At 50.9% G+C, this 17,197-nt stretch overlaps 1 protein-coding gene across 11 annotated transcripts in view; it reads left to right on the forward strand.

Annotated features, from left to right (window-relative positions):
* ZNF362 (zinc finger protein 362) overlaps positions 1–17,197 on the forward strand; it is a 38,152-nt gene that overhangs the window by 16,510 nt on the left and 4,445 nt on the right. For 6 of the 11 annotated variants that reach the window (XM_057704312.1, XM_057704336.1, XM_057704311.1 and 3 more), the window contains 7 exons: positions 3,309–3,372; positions 3,546–3,792; positions 5,047–5,130; positions 6,998–7,319; positions 8,041–8,265; positions 16,789–16,867; positions 16,983–17,141. In XM_057704312.1, the coding sequence (XP_057560295.1) occupies positions 3,309–3,372; positions 3,546–3,792; positions 5,047–5,130; positions 6,998–7,319; positions 8,041–8,265; positions 16,789–16,867; positions 16,983–17,141 (1,180 nt within the window). Of the gene's footprint in view, positions 1–824; positions 990–3,308; positions 3,373–3,545; positions 3,793–5,046; positions 5,131–5,980; positions 6,020–6,997; positions 7,320–8,040; positions 8,266–16,788; positions 16,868–16,982; positions 17,142–17,197 lie in introns of all 11 variants that reach the window. The other 5 variants (XM_057704318.1, XM_057704326.1, XM_057704347.1 and 2 more) reach the window with 4 other exon arrangements.

The following is a 17,197-nucleotide window of genomic DNA, read 5'->3' on the forward strand; positions in this document are numbered from 1 at the left end:
GCCCTGCTGGCTGGCCTCTCTCTCTCTCCACCTCACCACTCTCCAGCTCTCTTTGGGGTTAGTGGGAGGCGGCTCACTGTTCCAGACCTGCCTTGTACTTTCATACCTCCATGTCTGCTCAAACTGTTGCCTCTGTCTGGATGCCCTCCTGCCTTGTCCACCTGTCCTAAGCAGACATCTGACCAGTCTCTCTCCTGCTTAAAATCTCTCCCTTAACACAGGGACTGCATGGCTTAGCCCGGCCCCGGCCACCTTCCCACCCTGTCATGCAGGTCCCAGGGCTGCACAGGTGCACACCCATCTTGAAGGCTTTTTGGGGAGCTCACATGAGATGCTCTTGGTGTACACCTGGCAATGTGCCTGGCACTCAGTAAGGGCTCAGCAAATGCTCCCTCTCCCCACACCTGCCTTCCCTGGGCTGACACATAGCAGATGTACACCAGGCCCTGCATCACTGACCAAATCATTAAGTTACTTATGGCAAGCCAGAGGACCCAGAGAAATGAAGGCTGTGTGGATCAGATTACGTGACCCAGGGCAGACGCTTTCCCTCTGTACGCTTGCTTCCCCAACCAGGGTTAGGGATGGTCCCTGCCTGACTAGGGGCCTGATAAGTGGCAGAAAGGATGCTCTATCCCAGCTATGGGACCTCCTACCTCCCTGACCAGGGTGGAGCTTTGGGAAATCTGGATTTGGAATTGAAGTGAAGAGGAGGAGAGGACAGGTCCTCCAGAATTGTCCAACAAACAGTTGGGTACAGTGGGCAGCATCCTGGACCAGGGCAGGAACGAGGCAGAGTGACCTGTTTCAATCCCATTTTACAGATGAGGAAAATGAAGGCTCAGAGAGCCAGTGCCCAACACTGCAGCACAGCACTCCCTCCTGTTTCCCCATCTGTGTGGCCAGAAACAAAGTGCTTCTCTCCTGGTGCCCTAGCTTCTTCCTCTGTGAAATGGGGATGAAGATTTTCCCTGCTTCCTGGGGCTCTGGTGAGAATCCTGCTGGATACAGAGGGCTTTATACACTGTCAGCAGTGCTAGATAATTGTGTAGGATTGTCTTTAAAATAATTCTGACTATTCCTTCATTTATTCATTCTGTCACACAAGTCACGTTGTTGATCACCTCTGGGCCTGGGTGCCAGGGATGCCAAGTTGGATGAGACAGGTGTATCCAACTCCCAGGCCTCTCTGAGGCAGCTCTCTTTTCCCTCAGCCCTGGAGCCTCCTCACCCTGGCTTTACAGCTCAGACCCCTTCATGTTTTCCCCAGTGGACAACAGCAGGGGAGGGACAGGTCTGAGCCTGCCGGATGGATGGGTAGTGGGTAGCATGCCATCCTGAGACAGGGCATATTCACAATCTTACAGTCAGGATGCTTTGTCCTTCCCCTGAACAGCTAAGGGACTGATGAGCTGGACTTTGGAGTCAGGCAGATTAGAGTGGGAATCTCAGCTCTCTGTTTACTTGCTGTGTGACCTTGACCAAGTCACTCCACCTCCCTGAACTTCAGTTTCCTTAGTAAAATGGGGATGATGAGAATACCTGCCTTTTGGTGTCAGTGTGTCTGGCACAAGGTGGGTACTTAGTAAATGGCAGCCTCCTCACTGTTTTTATTGTGTTGAGGTCTTTCTTTGAAGGGAGAAGTTCCAGGGATCTGGAGCAGTCAGGGAAAACTCCAGGCAGGAAGTGCTTCTGGTATTGCTTTGTGAAGGATGGGCAGAGTTGGATGGGTGGAGGGAAGGGCAGCTTGGTCTCTGTGGGTGGCAGGACTATGAGGGTTTTTAGAGCTGCCCCAGCTACCCTAGAGGTGGATACTCTGATCCCCAGTCTGGGCCAGGCTCAGACCCAAACTGGCCCCCAGGCTGGGAGTGAGAGGCAAGGACTTTTGCATACAGGTATTGAGTCATTTGCGTGTGATGTTTGTTCCACCAAGGACTGGAGTTTGCAAAGCAAACTCCCTGGAGGAACTGGCTTGAGCAACTCTGATTTCTGATTTTGACTCTGGCACCCTAGCCGGGTGGTTCTTGAACAGTCTCTTTCCTTCTCTCCAAGCCTCAGTTGCTTTACCTGTAAAATGGAGTAATATCTCCTGAGCCTACTTCTCAAGTAAAGATCACAAGAGATAATTTATATAAAAGATCTTTCTTAAAATGTTGAGATTAGGTTGTATCCTTATCGAGGGCTTTTTCCTGAAACCCTCTGTCTGCAATTCCAGTAGAGGCTTCTCCTGCTTGTAGGACCAGGAAAAAAGGTTAAAGGCACTTCATTTCAGCCTTGCCTATCAAAAGAAACAGTTCCATTTAAGCAACCAATACCAGTTGGTATTTAGTTAGTATTTTCTGTAAGAGAAAGATAAATAAGAGAATTTGATAGGGAGCGAGACTTAATGGAATGCCTCTGTCCATCATGGTCCCTGTAAGTCACTTCTTGACTTACTCTAGGGTCACAGGAAGACTTGAACCCTCTGGAAGACAAAGATAGCTTTGAAGGCCCACCCTTCATACTGCCCTGGTTGAAAAGCCCTTTTAACTGCACAGGAACTTGCCAGAGGTGAGGGCCACCAGACAGATTGTCTCGTACTTCTACTGAAGAGCCTCAAACTGCCCTAGCCTCAGGCCTCCTCAACCCCCTTCTTAAGCACAGTGTTCTGACACATCCTTATGGGAAAAATGTTGTACCTGGCCATGCTTGTTTCTTGATGACTTTCCAGAGGTACAGTTTCTTAGGTCAAAAGACAATACTGTAATCATTTGGGTCCCCATAAATCATCCTGCCAAATTGCCCTTCAGAAAGGCTGTATCTGATGACACAAGTTGCCCTCTGTGTTCTAGTGGGGTCATGGGTCAGAAGGGCAGAGATCAGGGAGGGGCAGTTGCCTCTGCTCTGTGGCCATTTACAAAGTTGCCCCGAGACTCCTCAGTTTGTCTCTGGAGAGTAGGCTTCTATGTGGAATCCATGGGGTTGGCTCTGCAGCCTAAAGGCCCTTGCGGGATGCGGGGGTGGGATAGGGATTGGTCTGCCGGCATCGCGGTGATGGGGGTGGAGGGGGAAAGCTGGGAGTACTCTGTTCTGGATATGACCTTTGCTCTCTGGGGCCCACTGTAGGAGATGCTGAATTCCAGACTTTTCAGCCTGGAGATGTGGTTCTCTGGGCCTGGTAGGAGGCCTGCTCTGCTGTGGGGTGAGGGTCCCACGGGGGCGGGGATCCCAGACACTCGCCCAGACTTGAGGGGGCGTAGCTGTTGGGAGCTCGCCCCTGGCCGGTGGGGAGGGCCCTCTTCTCTGTGACAGTCGCTCTCTCCCTGCAGGATGGCCGAGCCTCGATTTAACAACCCCTACTTCTGGCCCCCTCCTCCCACCATGCCCAGCCAGGTAAGACGGAGCGTCGCCCCTCCCGCCACCCTCCCCCTCTCAGAGCTGCTTTGCTTCGCCCTGGGCTTTGGCAGCGGGGCGAGGGGCGAGGGGTTCACGGGTGGCCCGGCGTCCCGGGGACGGGGCCCGGCGTGGCCCAAGCCCCCTCAGTACCTCTTCTCTCCCGCCCGCAGCTGGACAACCTGGTCCTGATTAACAAGATCAAGGAGCAGTTGATGGCGGAGAAGATCCGGCCGCCTCACCTGCCGCCCACGTCGGCCTCGTCGCAGCAGCCGCTGCTAGTGCCGCCGGCGCCGGCCGAGAGTAGCCAGGCCGTCATGTCGCTGCCCAAGCTGCAGCAGGTGCCGGGGCTGCACCCGCAGGCCGTGCCGCAGCCCGACGTGGCGCTGCACGCGCGGCCGGCCACCAGCACGGTCACAGGTACCTAGGGGCCGGGGGGGCGGGGCTGGTGCGGCCTGGGCGGAGACTACCTGGGAGGGGCGTGGCCGGTCTAGCCTGCGGCGGGGCGGGGCGGGGCGGGCAGGGCCTGGGGCGAGGGTGGAGCTTGCAGACTTCCTTCCGCCGTGTACCCTGATGCGGCGGCCGGCTAAGCCACCTGGATGCGAAGAGGTCGGGTGACGGCCCGTCGGGGGATCACTAAGGAAGCCAGATCCAGGGAATTTCCGGAATGCAGAGGAGAACCCTAACCAGGCTTGGGGGGTGAGGGGTGAGGGCAGACTTCCCTGGAGGAGTCCCTGTGCAAGGAAGAGTTGGTGGGTGACAGGGAAGTGGAGCAGCAGGAGGAAATAATATGTGCAAAGCAAGTATGTGTGTAGAAAGCGAGAGTAGGACAGTGTCCAGGTGGGGAAGATCAAAAGCTGACGCTCCTGACATGGCAGCCAACTCCAAGTGAGCACCTGCATGCGCTCACCTGTATTCACGGTGCTGCTCCCAGCCGCTCTGTGAGGTGGCTGCTGTTAGGCTGACTTACAGAAACAGCAGTTTCGTGTGGTTCACCGTAAGGACTCCATTCAACAGATGAGCAAACTGAGGCCCGGTTTCACAGCCAGTAAGAGGCAGAGGCAGGCAGTGTGGTTCCAGAGCCCATGTGCGAACCGTTTGCTCTACCCGGTTCTGCTGAGGCTGGAGAGGAGGGAGGCCCCAGATTGTGAAGGGCCCTGTGGGTCACCTCTGTAATTTGGACTTCACCCTTGGGCAGTGGGAGCCGTGGAGGGTTTTTAAGTAGGCAAGAGAAATGCTCAGATTTGGATTAGAAAGCTGGGTCTGGCTTGGAGGTGGAGACTGGCTTGGTGGGAGACTGGCATGGAGGCAAGGATTGCTGCAGGAGAGGGTGGCGGCCTGGACAAGGCAGCTGCAGAGGGGATGGAGAGAAGGGGACAGATGTGAGGTATGTTGAGGAGGAAGGGTGAACAGGGCTTGGTGCTGGGCTGGATGTAGGGGTGAGGAGTGGGAGGAGGCGAGGGAGACTTCCAGGCAGGGGCAGCGAGATGGAGTTGGAGGAGGAGGAACGGGGAGGGGGAAAGACGTAAGCCCAGTCTTGGACAGATTGAGGCTGGGGGCTGGGGGGACATCCTAGGCAGTGTCATGGGACTCAGCTGCCTGGTGCCCACCTCAGAGCCAGTGGACAGGCTTTCTTCAGTGGCCACTGCATCTGGGCTGTTGTTCCTCCTCTAGCGGGCCCCACCGCCAGCCAGATGCCTGTGCCTCTCTCCCCCCTCCCTCCTGCCTCTCAGAGATGCCCAAGAATCATGGGGCCTGGTGAGCCTACCCCCCCCCGACTCAGGCCCCAGCCATCCTCTGCACATTCCCTCCTTATTATGACCTTATTAAATTTATTTTTTCATTATAAAAGCAATATTAAAAAAGTAATATAAGCATATTAAGGGAAATTTGGAAAAAAGAGAAACTAAGAAAAAAAAAAATCACTCATAATCCCCAGCTCGTAACCCAACAGCTTAGAGAGACTTTTAGTCCATTTCCTTCCTTTTCCATCTCTTTTGTTTGTTTTTTAATATGTGGGTGTTTTTGCTGAGCTTGTGGTAGGGCTGTACCCATGACTTTAACTTTCTTTTCCTACTCACCATTCTATCATAAACATATTTAGTGCATTTTTTATTATAAGGGTAATCCATAGTCATTATAGAAAATTTAGAAATTACAGACAAACTAAAAGGAGAAAAAAATTAACCCTCATCCTGCTATTGTTAGCATTTTCATGTGTTTTCTCTATAATTTATTTTATTTTATCCTTTAATCACAGATGTAAAAAATGGATGAATTCACCAGGTAAAAAATTCAAATAATATGGAATCAGATAAACAAAGTATGAATATCTCCTTTTCCCAACAAATTCTTCTCCCTACCTACAGAGAACCACAGTGTATACACAGTTTACTTTGGTGTGTCTCTTCTCAGATCTATTCCTGTGCTTTCACATACACGTATATTGTCTGTATATACATATATAGTTTGGATGTGTGTTTTTTTAAATAGGTGGGTTCATACTGTGTGAGATTTACTTTTTCACCCGACAGTACATTTTGGCATTCTCTCTATGTCACTGCACATCTATCCTGTTTTTGTGGCTTCCCTGTTCTCTGTGTTGAAGATGGACCACATCTCTTTACACAGTCGCTGCTGAGGATAAGTAGGTTATGTCGAGTTTTGTGTGATTACAGTTTTGTATGGAAGGTCCAAGTACACAGATCTTTGTGCTCGTGTGCAAATAAATATCTATGGGTGATTTCTAGAAGTAGAATTGCTTCGTCAAAAGTTTTGTACATTTGAAATTTTAATAAGCTATTGCTAAACCACCCTTCATTAAGGTTGATAAATGTACACTCCCAGCATGTATGACACACACACAAAATACTGATGCCAACTTTGGATATTATCTTTTTCAATGCACAAATTTGGGGTTTCTTAAAAAAAGCATAGTTTTAACCATATAATAGATATCATTTTCATCTTTTTGTGTACTTTACCTGATGTTGTAAATGTTTCTAGTCCCCTCATTTTTAAAAGAATGATTTTTATTGCAGAAGTGTAAAAAAAGGGAAAAGTTTTATTGTCAAAGAATCAGAAAGTACAGTTAAGCCAAAAAAATTATTTTAAAATTACTCCTAATTCTACCATCCATATCACATTTTGGTGCATCTCCATCTCCTACTTAACTTTTTCTGTGCCTTAAAATTTTCTTTTTTTTTTACAAATATAATCTCCTTTTTAATGGGCAGTTAATGTTCAGTAGAGGAGATTGATCACAATTTATTGAACCCTTCCCTAATATTGCATATTTCAGTTGCCCCTAATTTTTGCTCTTATAAATAACACAGTAGTGAACATCTTTGTGCCTCAGTTTTTTGTTTGTTTGTTTGCTCTTTTGTTGGAATGATTTCCACAGTGCCCCTGCTATAGATAAGAGGATTGAATTTAGTCCTTAGGTATCTAAGGAATCTTACACATACACAGCCCTCATTTAGTTACCCCTGAGTAATAATTTGCAAAGGGAAGGGGAGGCTCAGATAGGCTGGTGACCTGCCAGAGCCACACAGCTGGGTGGCGGGGGCTGAGCCGGCCTCTGCAGCTGCCCCTCACCCCTGCCCCCACCCCTGTGTCTTTGCAGGTCTGGGGCTCTCCTCCCGGACCCCGGCTGTGAGCACGTCCGAGTCGAGCGCGGGCACGGGTACCAGCACCCCGTCCACACCCACCACCACCAGCCAGAGCCGCCTCATCGCCTCGTCCCCCACCCTCATCTCAGGGATCACCAGCCCCCCCCTCCTGGACTCCATCAAGACAATCCAGGGCCACGGCCTGCTTGGCCCCCCCAAGTCCGAGCGCGGCCGAAAAAAGATCAAGGCGGAGAACCCAGGAGGGCCGCCTGTCCTCGTAGTCCCCTATCCCATCCTGGCCTCGGGCGAGACTGCCAAGGAGGGCAAGACATACAGGTGGGGGTCTCAGTGGCGGGGGCTCCTGACGGGCTTGGGTCAGAAGCCAGTGCCTAGGGCTGCAGCAGGAGCCCAGCAGTGGGGGACTGGAAAGAGGGGCCCCAGAGCCTGAGGGCGGGGGCTACAGCCCAGAGGGGCGGGTCTCCTGGCTCGCCCCACCCACAACCCTTCAGAGGTGGCCTCTGGCTGCGGCAGCCTCCACCACAGCCTGGGATTTCTGTGTTTCTGGGAGTCTGTTTCCTCAACCCTTCAAGCAGTGTTCTGAACCCTCAACATTAGAATCATCTGGAGAGCTTTCCAAAAATGCCCGTGCTAGGGCAGCACCTCCAGGAATTCTGATTTAACTTGTTGCGGGGAGACATGCGGAGGGCCCCGGGTCAGCCTTTCTTGAAAGCTCCCCAGGGGACTGTAAAGTACAGCCAGGGCTGAGAACTTTTCACCCGGAGTGTGGGCTCCCCTCCCCCAGAACCTGGCTCTCCAGCCACTCTCCCCTATGAGGTGTAAGCCTGCACCCCAGCCTGCTGCAAACGTGCCTCCAGGGGAAGAGCTTTCGCCTCCAGATTGGAGGGTGTGCAGGCTGGGGGTCTGCCCGTGCCCCTTGGACCCTCCCAGGAGAGCCCTGTCCCTGGTGTGAGGTCTCTGATGTAGAAGGTCTCCCCTGAGCGGTCTAGGCATGGGGCGGGGGCGGATCGTGCCATATGAACCTGCCTCTTGCCCACAGGTGTAAGGTATGCCCGCTGACCTTTTTCACCAAGTCCGAGATGCAGATCCACTCCAAGTCGCACACAGAGGCCAAGCCCCACAAGTGCCCACACTGCTCCAAGTCCTTTGCCAACGCCTCCTACCTGGCCCAGCACCTGCGCATCCACCTGGGCGTCAAGCCCTACCACTGCTCCTACTGTGATAAGTCCTTCCGACAGCTCTCCCACCTCCAACAGCACACCAGGTGAGTCACCGGCCTGGTGCTGCCCTGATGTGGCCAGTTTCAGCTCAGCACCTGCCCCTGGTGTGTAGACCTGGTGCAAGGAGGAGCAGGGATCTTCTCTAGGCACCCATTGCCCTCAGGGTCAAGCCGAAACTGTTTTGCTTGGCATTCGATGCCTTTTATGATATGGCCTTTGTGGACCTCACTTCCCATTGTTTCTCATCTATAAGCTCTTTGGTTACTTGAAACACCCTCCACCTCCTTCACCCTGTTTTTCTGGCCCTCTCCTATCCATCTCTCAGTAAAGCTTCCTCCAGGAAGTCCTCCCTGGCCCTCCTGAGCTGGTTCCATAGGCCCTGGGCTTCCCCATCCCAGCAGTGTTAGACTGTCTTCTATTTGCCTGGTTATTTGCCCACCACCCCCAACATAGTGGGGGTTCTTGAAGGCGAGGGCTTGGTCTCCTCCGTTTCCAGATCCTCAGTGGGTGGCACATAATAAGCAATGAGGCATATGTTTAATATTTGTGGAATAAATAGAACTGGCTTTTACAGGGCGTATGATTCATCCATTTAACGAATGTTTACAGAGCCTCTCCTGTATGCCAGACATGCTCCTGGTGCTGGGAATACAGCGCTGAACAAAACAGACACAGATTCCTGCCCTCTTAGGGTATACAGTCTAGTCAAAAGCGTGACCGGGGGGGATTCAGAGATAGACGTGCTTTAAGGAAAGAGAAGTTTTTGCAGGGGAGTACAGACATCAGAAAGACTGGCTCGCCAGTTAAAAATACCATAGGTATTTAAAGAAATAAACTAAAGGTTATCAAATTACAGTCCATCTCTTCAGAGGGGAAGAAGCACAGCAGTTTTCTCACATGAGGGTTCTCATATCTGTAAGCACCGCTGTATGTCTGCCATTATCAGCATTGTGGAAGTCAGGGATAAACTTGTTTTTGTGGTGGAGTTTGTAATTCACGGAAAGTGCTCAAGGTTTTCTTTATTTTGGGCTCTAAGGCTAGACAGAGGGACCTTAGGCTTTGTTTTGTGGTGGTTGTTATTTATTCATTTCTCTCCATTGTCTTTGTATGCTTTATCCCAGGGTGCAAGATGTTGTGACTGTTTCTCTGACTTTGGGGCATGATGAGCAGATTTGTTAGTAAGGAACAAATGACAGGGCAGCAGCAGGATGGCAGCAGTGTGCTTTTCTCGTCCCCGTGCTTCCTGAGGCATGGATTTGACCATGTAGATTTTTTTCAGAAACTTTCTGATTTTGTCGTGAATTTATTTTTTGAAGTTTGGCTAGTTTTATGGACATAGGTGTGTGCAGTGAGGTGCTGATCAATAAACAGAGTCCTCCTGGCTGCATGGCTGTTGAAATTAGAGCATGTGACCCCAAGGTTTGAGAGTTAACTTTTGTCAGGAGATTTTGTAAAGCCCCCGGTCATGATTTTAATGTGTATATGTGAAAAAATTTTTTTCTCATTATATTATCTAGTCTAAGATCTAGAACCATCCAATTCACCTCTTATCAGGTTGTGGTATACAACCTGTAACGGGAAGGGTACTGTCTTTTTTGAGAATCCCAGGTTTGTGTTTCTGGACTAGAAGGAATGACTTTTCCCATAACCTTAAAAGCAAGGATTCCACAAGCCTTGGGGTAGGTTCAGTGCAGTTTCCTGGAAGCCTGGGGAGGCTACATTCCCAGTTACGAAGTACAGGCCTTGTTTCTTACTATCAGGCTTGTCATGCCTAATTAAATGAAATTTGTCTTTAAATGTGACATTTCTGGCATGGTCATGGTTACAAATTTGATTTACCCAATTATATCCTGTTAGGAAGGAGGACAGGTTCTCAGTGAACCTATTTACAGAAACTAATGGTCATGAAAAGGAAAAGGTCTCAGTAAAGGCACTTTGAATACTTCTTAGCAATTGTTCTGAATAGTTTCGTAGACAAGGCCAATTACCTGTTTTTTTCAATAGAACTATGATATTAAAATCTCCTTGATAATTCATTAGTTTATATCTATGTTAAATTTGTATAGTCCTCCTGCCATGCCCCCCGCCCCGCCGAATTCTAAAGGGTTAGCTGGAGCAAGGAGCCATTTAAGGAATATTCTATTCCAGTTTGTTCAGATATAGCCTTCTACATTGAAAATTAGAGATAGATCAAAGGGGGAGAAAAAAGTTTCTCATATGCCCATCAGAAAATAGAACGTTAACCACAATTAAATCACTTTCATCCAGCCCTAGGTCATAATTCCTGTTCCCCAGTCTTGGGGCGTGAGTCGGCTTTGCGAAATTGTCTGCCTCTGGACTAAAGACCCGGATCCTGCTTTGACCCCGGGCAGTGTCTGGTCATGATGATGGGTCATCTTGGAAGCCAGTGCCCCATGTCTCTTCCCACAGTGTAAAGAGCCAAGTGCACTGGTACAGTCCTGTAGGGAGGCTGTCAGCTCTTGACGTTTCTTTCAGAATACTCAGTCTCAGACCCAAAGCACAGGCCTTTAGGCATGTGTGAGTGGGGGAGCCAGACCTATTGATAAGACTGAATGACTGGTCCGTTTATTGTATGCTCAGCAATACCAGAATGGAGGAGAATGGAGTCCTCTGTTAAGGTGTAATGTCTGATCAGTTGTTCAGATTCAGAGCATAGCATAGGCAGCAGGGCTGTTGACCCATTGTCATGGTCTTTTCATTGATCTCATAAAGCGTGTGTTATGCTTGGCACTAAAAATTGTAGTTAAATATAGAAAAAAATATTTTAAAAGACATTTCTCTGAATACTTATGGTGCTGGTCTCTGTACATGAAAACAAGTGGTTGGGTCTTTTTCCCTCCATCTTAAAAAGTATACAAATATATATATATGTATATTATATGCAATTATATATTACACATGATATTACTATATATTATATTTATGTACATTATATATTATTGCATATATATAGACACACATAAAATTAACTCAGGGAGATTGAGCTTCTTTTCTTTTGATTTGCCAACTTTCTCATACTAGAAACTTCATAGGCCGGCTCTCACTCTGTCTAGCGTTTGCCTAATTAAAATGTGGAGAATACAAAACATGCCCTCATTGGGAGCTTTTGTAAAGCAGGAGAGGAAATCTGTGGTGTTGCCCAGTGGCCAGCTGGAAACTCCAAGAGCATCTGGGTGTAAAAGTTACCTTGATGTTGTATTATTCTGAAGGCGGGGCCTAGATTTGAGAAAGGCTGTAGCACAGCGTTGGCAGAGTAGGCAGGAAAGGAACATCAGTCTGGTAGGAAATAAACACGGTAGCAAGTAATAATTAGTAAGAACCCTAGTGTTTCCAGAAGTAGACATTTGTTGAAAATATTATTTAAGACCACGACCAAACAAGCAACAAAAAATTCACAGGCCCTTGAGGGGAGAGTGTTCTGTCAGAATGTTCCTTGTTCGGGGATTGCTCTCTGTTCCTGAGGGCACAGTTTTTTCCTCCCTCTGTTTTTTTCTTTTGAGTGATTTGAGTTCATAGTGGTTGGAAACCAAACAAGCAACAGAAGAGGGTCCTATCCAATTTAGAGACAAATTATTAGTCATTACGCAGCGGCGTATATAATTAAACCAGTGTGTCCTAACCCAGTGACAAAGAGGTGAGGTGTCCCTACTGCCCACAAGTCCCAGAATCCTTTAGACAAACAAACCAAGAAAAGCCAAACATAAAGGAGCGACCAGATTGCAAATTGCTTTTCTACCATTCCACAGAGACTCCTGTTTTTTGCCCCTTGATAGAGAACCAGACAGTCAGGGCATATAATCAAATCCATCTTCTCAACGTTACGCCAATAATAAAGGGGGTAAAAGAAGGTCATGTCAAAACAGGACCAGCCCCAGTCAAGTAATAAAAGTAGAGCCGGAAGCGGTGGAGCAGGATCCCCCTGGGAGCTGAGAAGGATGTGCCTGGGAGCACGTGGGGTTGGTGTAATTGAGTGGCGCTGGAAGCTCTGAAGCATCTTGGTGGGACCTCTGTCTGAAAGGAAGGCACAACAAGACAAGAAAAGCAGGTGACTTGCAAAACGTTTGCAGAAATCCAGACTTCAGAAGCATCGGCCCCGTGAATTATAAATACATGTATTTAAGGAGAAAGTTCACAGGAATTTGTAGTGAGTCTGTTCCTGGTAGAGATACAGCAGTTGTCTCATGCACTTAGGGTCTGGATAAGATCACGCATCTGTAAATATCATGATGCAGAAGTCAGGGATAACCTTGTTTGCTGAGGGAGCTAATAAGGTATAAGAAAGGGCTCAACGTGTTACCTGTTTGGGGAATGTATGCTGGACAGGGTGACTCTGAATTTGTTTGTTAATTCAGGCTGCAGAGTGGTTTTTTGCCTGTGTTTTCCTTCTCCTGGCTGTGCGATGTTGCGTACCTGTGTGGTGATAGCTGTGGCAGGGGTGGGTTTTCTCAAGTGTGAGGACAGTGACGGTGATAACATCCTAGCAACAGCTGTTCCTCATCAGAGAGCTCCTCCGTGCCCAGTCCTGCATAAGATATGTATATACAGGGTGTCCATAAAGTCCTTACACAGGGTGAATCTGTTTCTAAATAAGAGATGACCAATCTGAAAAGTGCCACGGAGAGGGAACCATCTCGAGGAAGGTCCGCTTTCACTGTATCCACCATTGTTTTAGTTATGGAGCGCAGCGGGACTGAAGCCATGCAATATAACATGCTGCTTATTATCTGGAAAATAAAGGATAAATGATAAGTGATGAATCTTCGATAGTTTTATTTAAACATTGAATTAATTCCCCCTTGGTTGTTTTTCATAAGTTGTTTATCTTAAAGAGACATGAGTGTATTGAAAACTAGCAGCGTGGGGAATTCCCTGGCGGTCCAGTGGTTAGGACTCGGCGCTTTCACTGCCGAGGGTGTGGGTTCTCCCTGGTTGGGCAATTAAGATCTTGCCAGCCGCGTGATACTGCTGAAAAAACAAAACAAAGCAAAGCTAACACATGCAGATGTCTTAGGAATGCCCTTTCAGTATGTTACCGTCCTTACTATTATCCCCATTTTAGAGGCTAGGAAATCGGGGCTCAGGGAGGCAAAGGCACTTGCCCAAGGCCACCCCACTAAGAGGAGGCAGAGTGAGATGAGAGCCACAGTGCCAAGGAGCAGCCCGAGCCTTGGAGGAGGGAAGGCGCTGGGGATGTCGGGCTGCAGGGAAGCTGAGGTGGGGGGTGAGGTCCAGAGCAGGGCGAGTCTTCGGGGTCCTGGGGTGAAGGAGAGCCCAGGGGCACTGGTTGCAGCTCAGCTTCCCTGTGCTGCCCATGCCTGGGGTCGGTGGTGAGCTCCCAGTCACTACAGACGTGGGAGCCAGGGCTGGGAGCTCCCCTAATGGGAGGATGCCCTACAAAGAGGACTCTGATATTGGGATTGAGGAGTTGGACCTGACGTGACATTCGGGGGCTGAAGAGCTTGGGGGCCAGTTATCAGTGGGAACATTGGGTCCCTGAAGCCCTTCGGAGGTAGCCCAATGCTGGGTGCCACACGTAATGACAGATCAGTGGTCAGAGGCTGGCTCTGGGCCAGAGGAACTCCCACCATGACCTGGGAGGCTGGTGGATGTGAAGACTTCCATGAAAGAGGGCAGGGTTGATGGGGAGGAGGATCTGAGTCGGGTGTTGAGAGCCCAGTCAGGTCCAGAGCCCTCTCTAGTGAGAGATGGGAATGGTGTTCCCGGCAGGGGAATGGCATGAGCAAAGGCTCAGAGGCTTGCTTGGGGGTGTGGATTTGGATTCTGTCCTAGAAAGGGGGGAGCCAGTGGGAGATACAAAGCAGGGCCGTGACAAGGTCAGATCCCGGCGCTGCTGCTATGGTAGAGGTCAAGAGAGGAGAGGCTGAGGCCGAGAGTCTAGGAAGGAGGCTTGGCAGCTGCGGCACTTGGGGAGGAGGCCAGAGGAGTCAGGTCCCGAGGTAGGACCTGATGTCCCTGGAGAACCATTGCTTGCTCAGTCAACAAACACTTGTGAAATACCCCTGGGAAATGGGCGTTGTTGATTATGTGAAACGTAGTACTGTTGTCAGAGACTGACTCCAGGAGGGAAGAACTCACCTTCCTACTGAGTCCTCTCTGCTGAGCCTGTGCCAGGCCCTGGGATGATGGTGATGAGTGAGACCACGGGCATTCTTGCTCTCAGAAAACAGTGACTAGGTATTGACAAAATACATACCCACACACAGGCTTCTGCTTGGGGTGGGCTGCAGGGGCCAGGCCTAGTCTGGGGGGTCAGGAAAAGCTGCCCTGATCAAGGGGCTTTTATACTGAGAACAGGAGTGGGTTTTAGCCAGCTATTAGCTAGCTGGGGGAAAAGTGTTCCTGGAAGAGGAGCAGACTGGATACAGGACGGAAGGTAGGAAGGGACTTAGAATGCTGGCGAGGCCAGAGGGAGATGGCTGGGCTGGAGCCCTGGGACAGGGAAGAGCCATGACTCAGGCAGCAGTGGGAGGCAAGGACTCTGCGGTGGGCATCGTGGGGTTTAAAACAAAATTGGTGCGTGTCCTGGGGCCCCTCAGCCCCCTCTGCCACCTGACCCCTAGCTGATCGAGTTCTGCAGCCCTGGGGGGAAATGAGGATGGGATGAAATATAGAGGGATTCTGGTGGCAGGCAGAGCTGGTCCAGATGACCCTTAAGGTCCTTCCATTGTAGAGACAGGGTGCAGTAGCCTGGGATGATGTCCCCAAACATGTGACATCCCCAAATGTGCAGGTAGGATAGGGCTCCTCAGAACTGGGCCAGCCCGCTCCCCCTGGCCTGTCTCCATGCAACTGGAGACAAGCCATCCCTGCACTTGGGATTCCCAATGTAGTAGAGGAGACCGAGGAGGGTGGCCACGCTGCTGAGAACGCAGCCAGGGCACAGGGGTGGTGGGCAGAAGCGTCAGTCAGACGTGGTTGCCAGATGAGAAGTGGTCCTCAGACCAGGACGCAGGGTGCAGGAGCAGGGAGGGGAAGCCGAGCCACGCGTGAAGGGCCTTCAGGGGCACACTAGGGAATTGGAACTGTGAGTATTCATAGCGGGCAGTCAAGGTCATGGGCTTACTGACGGCAGCATGAGGCCTGGCCAGGGGGACCTTAGTTTGTTTGATGAGTCTGTGGACAGGCAGAGCAAACCCAGGCAACGAGGGGGGCTGGGGCTTTAGGGAAGGAGCCGCACTGCCTGGTCAGAGCTGGATTCTCCCTCCATCCAATGCTTATTGGCAGCTTAGGCAAAAGAGGTTCAGATCCAGTCCGCATTTCACTGCCCACCTGCTTGGCACAGGATTTGCCAGAGCAGATGACTGAAGACAAGCCTAGGAGAACAGAGAGGGCCTCCTGTCCCTGTGTGTGTGCCGTGCTCCTGAGCCCCATTTACACACCTCATCCTGGTCCCCCTCCATCCTCACCTGGCTGCTGGATGAGCACAAGCTGCAACAGCCAACAGAAAGCGCAGCCATCAGCCTGCGAGTCACTGCTCCCAAGTCTCCTTCTCAGTGAGGACCCCGACCACCCTGTTTAAGATTGTACCCATCCCGGGCACTCACGACCCCCCTCACCTGTTCTGTTTCATCTCATAGCACTTATTACCTTCTGCATGTACTTATTTCATGCTCACTGTTTATTTCCACGAGGCAGTGGGTTTTGTCTGTTTTGTTCACTAATATGTTCCAGGCACCCCGGGTGGTCCTGGCACACAGGTACCTGATGTAATAATTGTTAAATGAATGAATGAATGAATAATAATAATACTGGCAAGTGTTGATATAGCCCTGACTTTGTGCCAATTCTTGGCTAAGCCCCTTCCACGTATTATCTAATGTAATCTTCACAAAGCCCAGTGAAATAGGGACTGTATTTTTTATACCCATTTTGCAGATGAGGAAACTGAGGCTCAGTGATTTGACCAAGGTCACCTGGCTAGTAAAAGGTGGAGCCAGGGTGAGGACAAAAAGGGGCTCACAGGAAGGACACAGAGGCTGACCTTCAGGGCCACCCCGTCCTGCGTTCTCTCAGTAGCTGGAGTGGCCATGTAGCCATGTGGAGCGGAGGCAGGAAATAGAAATTGGGGGCCAATTAGAGGGAGATGGCTCCTGAAAGAAAGGCGGGGCGGGGGGGGGCCGGGAAGGTCCTGGCAGAGCTGTGAATCTCCTCTTTTCAGTGGGTGGTCTGCAGGTGGCTTTTTTAGAAGAGGGGCAGGATGCAGTCAAAGGAAGCCCACCACGATTAGCGGGAGGCCTGGGTGGGCCCTCTGAGTGGGTGCTGGTGGAAGGCTGGGTTCATTGGGGCCCTGTGGGGAGCATGGAGGCTCTGGTCGCAGACTAGTAGTGGGAGGCTGGTGAAGAAAGGATGGGGGTGGCCTTTGAAGTCTCAGCTCTTGCCTGGGGCTCACTCTGGGGACAGTGTGTGGCGTGGAGCCTGGGAGGCTTGTGGGCCAGGGTGGTGTGCAGGCCAGCCAAGGGCTTGGAGGCTGGAGCGGGCCTGGGGGGCCTGTCAGGAACTCCAGCTCACTGGGCTGCCCGTTGCAGAATCCACACAGGCGACAGACCCTATAAGTGCCCACACCCTGGCTGCGAAAAGGCTTTCACTCAGCTCTCCAACCTCCAGGTGAGTGCCTGCCCACCTCCGCCAGGGGCACAGCACCCCCACCAAGGGGAGCGTGAGGAGGGGGTGGGGCTGGGGGAGCCCCGCCCCCTCCCGACCCCGGCTCTGCTCCCCACAGTCTCACCAGCGCCAGCACAACAAGGACAAGCCCTACAAGTGTCCCAACTGCTACCGGGCCTACTCGGACTCCGCCTCCCTGCAGATCCACCTCTCGGCCCACGCCATCAAGCACGCCAAGGCCTACTGCTGCAGCATGTGCGGCCGGGCCTACACCTCGGTGAGTGCCGGCCCCCGGGCGCCGCTCCCATGTGGATGCTCCCGTTTTCCAGATGA

The sequence above is a fragment of the Hippopotamus amphibius genome, chromosome 1, assembly GCF_030028045.1.
Source record: "Hippopotamus amphibius kiboko isolate mHipAmp2 chromosome 1, mHipAmp2.hap2, whole genome shotgun sequence".
Taxonomy (NCBI): Eukaryota; Metazoa; Chordata; class Mammalia; order Artiodactyla; family Hippopotamidae; genus Hippopotamus; species Hippopotamus amphibius.